The sequence below is a fragment of the Perissodus microlepis genome, chromosome 2 (genome assembly GCF_051167445.1).
Source record: "Perissodus microlepis isolate ML-2025 ecotype Zambia chromosome 2, ASM5116744v1, whole genome shotgun sequence".
Lineage (NCBI taxonomy): Eukaryota > Metazoa > Chordata > Actinopteri > Cichliformes > Cichlidae > Perissodus > Perissodus microlepis.
In genome coordinates this window covers 1,717,687-1,723,265 of record NC_140462.1, presented here as the reverse complement: position 1 = coordinate 1,723,265, position 5,579 = coordinate 1,717,687, and the positions used below count along the sequence as shown (strand labels likewise).

General features: G+C 38.0%; 1 protein-coding gene across 3 annotated transcripts in view; it reads left to right on the top strand.

The window, feature by feature from the left end:
* Nucleotides 1–957: 957 nt before the first annotated feature.
* The window catches only part of st3gal5 (ST3 beta-galactoside alpha-2,3-sialyltransferase 5), a 48,559-nt gene continuing 43,937 nt past the window's right edge, over nt 958–5,579 (top strand). The window contains exons 1-2 of one of the 3 annotated variants that reach the window (XM_084939801.1): nt 982–1,090; nt 4,047–4,153. In XM_084939801.1, coding sequence (XP_084795927.1) covers nt 4,122–4,153 — 32 coding nt within the window. In that variant the 5' untranslated portion in view covers nt 982–1,090; nt 4,047–4,121. Of the gene's footprint in view, nt 1,091–4,046; nt 4,154–5,579 lie in introns of all 3 variants that reach the window. The other 2 variants (XM_084939809.1, XM_084939794.1) reach the window with 2 other exon arrangements.

Here is a 5,579-nt window from a genome sequence, read left to right as displayed (position 1 = left end):
TATTTTTGTTATGTATGTATTTTGTGACAGTATTGGGACTGTTTGAATTGTAAACAACATCAATTTATGTTTGTGGGAACACAACAATAGTCATTCAGCATTACGGACAGGCCTTGAGCAGGTCCAGAGTGTCTTTATTAAGTTCGTTTGGTAAAGGAAAAAAAGATGAATCTGATTACTTACTCTAGCTCAAGCTCAAGACTCTGGCACTGAACAGAGGTCAGTCTTTTCAGTGAATTGAGGTCATGAGGTCTAGATTTACAAACATATGTGCACGTGTCATTCTAAAGCTCTCACTGTGTTCAAGGGCCGTACTCTATCAGGATGCTACTGTCAGTCTGTAAAATATCTGTTACTGCAGAGATAATGATTAAGAAGTGCAACAGGTCATCCAAGATGATTAAAGCATAATCACCAAGTGCTGAGCAAAAACCGCCGTCACTGCTGACTCCAAACTTCCCAGAGCTTCATGATATGGGTGTCCATGAGTAAGCAGCTCCTGCATGTGTAATGTGTAGGTGGCTGAGTAATTAGTGTGTACTTTAAAGCATAAGCTCACTCAGAAAAACTACAGTTAGTGTGTTGAAAATATTCCGAGGTCACAGTCCACCAGTCCAGTGTGAGGTGAGTTCATTGATCCAGTCCTGCACCCAGACAAAATGTATCTACTGTTTCTCTCCTGATTTATTTACACTTTTACATCTGTGGCTTATTTATCCTAAACCTTATTGTGTAACCTGTAAAGTTGGTTCTGTGTATTTATCTCGATTTATAAATCTGCATTACTACTGTTCTAAGAGTAAATCTAACGGATTTTACTGTGCATTTCAGTTTACAACATGTTTTGTGGACAAATTTTGCCAACAGCTACCGTTGCTTGTAGCGCTAACGGGACACTGAAATGTTGGGAGGCTTTTATTACGAAAGACGGAAATGATGGGGACTTTTACGCAATTTGATTGGTTGGTTGGTCTCCTGCGGTAGGACCGACCAGTGAAGGTGGTGTGATAAAGCTGCAGAATCTCGAGATGTGATAATGTACCCTCGAGCGAAGGATGCACCGTGACCGCTCCTGGATATCTATGGAAGGGTGAGTCATAACGAAATGAGGCGAAACAGTAGAAGCTGGTTTGAAAGGCGTCAGCAGTTGGGGGTAAAATACAGTTTGGTTCGATATGGACACAATGGTCAGCCTGTAAGCTGACTTGAGCCTTCGTTGCTGGTCAGTGCTTTGCTACATTTTGAAGCTGCCGATATTAACAGTCGACCGCTGATGCTGTATCTTTTTTTTTGTCCTGTTACAAAAGCTTCGCTGTATTAAAATATTTGCGTTACATGTAAATAAACAGTTGATTATCCATGTGATATTTTCACGCAGTTTAGCGGAATTTAATTAAACAGCGTTTGTAAAAACGTTATGGCGCATTTATCCACAATCCTCTGCTCTGTGCAGGACCGTCCCGACAGACCTACGTGCGCGAGACGTTAGCAAAGAAGGAGAAAGCCGAAGCTACGAAAAGCAAAAATGTTTAGCTTCGTTTTATTTTTACTTTTTTCTGAAGGGCTGGTAGGCCGGTTGTTAAGAGACTCGGAGCAATAAAATCATTTACCTTCACAGGCCACATTTACTGTGTCAGACACCCGCCGCTCCGGCCTTTTCTCCGAGCATTTATAAAAGGCTTCTTAATCTGTCCCTGGAGCTCTTACCACTTAACGGCAGCAGGGATGCAGTAAACACTCATACTGATTTAATACGAGGGAGCAATGGGACCACATTAAGAAAAAAAATATATTATGAATAATTTTGAGAATAAAGTCGAAATTTCGATGTTAGAGTCTAAATAGTATTTTGAGGGAAAAAGTTAGCTTCTAGCACATAAGCACGAAGTGATAAGTATAAGAAAGCTGCGCCTATCAGAAGAAAACCGCAGGTTACACCCTTGTGTAAATGAAGAGGATGTATCTTGTATCACAAGACTTGGTAAGAGAGTTGATCATGTGCCACTCAGTCACACAAAGCGTTTTGTAGATGTTTGGCAGGAAAAGACAACTGTAATCTGCACATTTGTACTTTTGTTTCTCAGCATAGTGTTCCGAGTTTGATGTCCACTTTTCCGGACATTTCGTGCAGTCAGAGATGGATGCACAAAAGAAAAAAAGGAGGCTGAGGTTTGGGTGGAATAAATTTTCATTCAGGAAGTTGCTGAATAATAATTCAGGGACAGCGATGGATCTGTGCGATGTGTTGTATTAGGCTATATTATTGAATCCACACAGCCCCGTGATGCCTACTTGTAGATACCGAGGATGCAGTGAAACAGCTCAAACTGATGACTTAATTTTTATATTTGCTTCTGGGGTCTTGTCTTAAGGGCTCATAGGTGTTGTTGTCACTGAGGACGAGTGTGGTCATTTTGGTGTGATAATCAGTTGAGTTTAGAACAATGATGCACCTTCCCCTTGTCAGTTGGTAATGTGGTGATGTTTTGGTCTTTGCACAGGGAAATGGCAGCCTTAGATGGAGGAAGTATTCATTTATTAGTCCGTATTGCTGTTTCTGTGCCTGTGATAAGGTCCACTATGGGCAGCTGTGGTGGAGAAATGGCAAAATTGAGTCCTTTGGTTAGCTTCTTCTTTTCAGTTTCAGGGAGGTTCCTGTTTAATAAGTTCTTCACCCACTTTTCCCGGCAGTCTTCGGTTGTGGTGTCTTCTTGTTCTTATGTGTATGGTCTCGGCATTGACTCAGAATTATAAGGTTTTGTTTTACAATGAGTGGAATCTCCAAAGTTGCCTTTCTTTTCATTTAATGTGTTAGAAACTTCTTCTTAAATGGGGAAGGGTAGGAGTGTTTTGAGTTAATGCAGTCTGGTTGATCTCACTCTATGGTAGAGATGGCACTATACCACTTTTTTATGTCTGATACCGATATCATAAATTTCAATATCTGCTGATACCGATATAAATCCAATATAGCGTATTTTATAATCAATAAAACGTTTTTTTTAATATCTTGCTGCATTTTGTATAAGTTCATACTCAAGTTTAAAAAAACTAAACTAAACTAAACTAAACTAAAGCTACTCTGTTACACCTGTATGTAAAAAAATACACTGCACCCAAAATATTTAATAGTTCAGCAAAACTGATCAATCTAATAAACTTAAAGCTGCACCATCCTTCCTATTCTGGTATTTTAAAGAGAACTTAGCAGAAATATTAAATAACCTAACTAATAGGGTTGCCAACTCCCAGCAAAAAAGAAAGGGAACCACCCCCCACCTTCTGCCTTATAATGCTTAATTGACCTAATCGACTTTAATTTAATGCATGTGTAAAAAACAAAGTGCACAGAAATGACAGTTTAAGTTTAAGTGACAGTTTAAGTTAATAACTGTTAATATGTTACAACTGTGTGGTAAGCCTGCGTTCTGTGGAGCACAGTGCACTAAAGAGTTGGAGTTAGAGCACAATGTGACAGGTTACACTAATAGTGTTTTTAACTGCTTCTGTTTTTAGTTTCTTTTAAGGAACAAATTATCTTACAGTAATTACACTGTCAGCTAGTCTCCATAAAAATAATGTGATCTTTATGAGTCTTTGCTGATAAGATGTTACATAAAATTTGATGGTTGAGTGTGTGTGCGTGTGTTCTTTTAGATTTATTTTTTGGTCCAAATACGTGCTGCTGACACAGAGTGTGACTGTCAGAGGGCATTCAGCAACATTAGCACTCATAGTTGAAGGGTGTTTCTCCTCTTTCCTTTCTTAAATTTTAATTATATGACCCCCAATAAATGCAGACACCAAAATATCTGCAAATAGCCAATACTGGGCTCTAGTGACTAAACTTTCAAAATAAGAGCTGTGTTTTTCCACTAATTAAGTCATCTCATATGGTGACCTTCATACTGGAATGATCTGAGGAAGATGCTCAGTAAAGTCTGTGTGCAGGAAACCTGAGTGTTTTTCAGTGACCAAAAACTCGAGTCATGCATAGAACATCCACTGTTTTCAATGTTTGGTAATGGCCATGCCTGTGTGTGCAGGTCAGGACTCCTGACAGTCAGAGGGCTTCAGTTTACAGCAGAGACCAGAAGACGTCCCAGAACAGAGAGACCAGCATGAGGCTTCAGATACGCTGGGCAGCACACAGGTGATATTCAGAACACAGAAGACTCCCAATGATTTTGGTGGTTATATATGGAGGATCAGGAAAGTCCTCCATATATAAATACAATATTTCGTAATTTAATAATGAGCTGTGAAATAAAATATGCAAAAAGACATCGAAATGAAATTGAAAAGGATTGGTGGAAAAGAAAAAAAAGAAGGTATTGTTTATTTATTTGACTTTTTTATTTTTAAAAATCAGTTTTTTAATGCAGAATTCAAAAATATGTTTTTAATTCAGTTTTGTTTTTGTAAATCCCTTTACATTTTAAGAAATGACAAATTTAAGTTAAAAAAATGTCAATTTTAATACGCAATTAACTATTCAACATCCCGACATGCTTTGCCCATAGTTAGACATGAATTTGACAGAGAATAGCAGCGCTTTCCTCATTCGTGTTAATCATTAAATGATTTGGTTTTCAGTGGCTGTGGCTTTTGAGGACATTAACAAAAGAAAGCAATAAAATGAAAGTTCAAACAGATCATTTGACGCCTTGGAGACGAACTATGTCTGTGTCATACTTAAGAAGAAGCTCCCACTCATTCTGATATTAATCACATGTCATTCCAAACTGCTTACACGTATGTAGGCAGAGTCCCAGTTGAAACTTGCAGAAAACAGACACAGCTTGTTCTAATTTTTTCTCAGTCTGCATGCAACGTTCTAACCTATCTGAAGCTGTAAGTTCTTTATTACTAGACACATTATTACTACATTACTTCATTCATTACTTTTCTTTCTTTTCTTTTTTTTTTATAATTCAAGTATTTATTAGATTTTGCATTATATAACAGCAAATACAGAGATGCAGCAACCAAAAGCAAGAAGCAAACAAACAAAAACAAACAAACAAAAATAAATAAATAAATAAATAAATAAATAAAATTAAAAAAACCCAAAACAAAACACAACAAAACAAAACAAAACAAGTGAGGTTTTAACATATGTTCTATTAAGCTCAAATGTCCAAGTCAGGTAGACATGTAGGTGCAAAAATTGTCCCACTGTTCCAGCGCAGCTTCCGTCACATGATGTATTTTTCCCAGCATCTTTTCGCATGCAACATTCCCAATCATTCTGTCTTTCCACATTTTAAGCGTTGGAATATGGGAGTCCTTCCAGTGTTCCAAAATGACACGGGCACATGTTACCAATGCAGTACTTAACACTCTAAACTGGTGTTTATTTAATTGCAGCACCTCTCCTTTGTCCTTTGTTTAGGTGATCTAGGTAGGTTAAAAAGTGTCCACCCCTGCAAATAATTCAGTACAGTGTTCCAAACTGGAAAAACCAGCGGGCATTCCCAGAGGGCATGTATCAAAGTACCTTTGGCTTGTTGGCATTTCCAACACAAGTCATCTCTACCAATCCCTATTCTATACAGCCTTGAAGGAGTATAATAGTA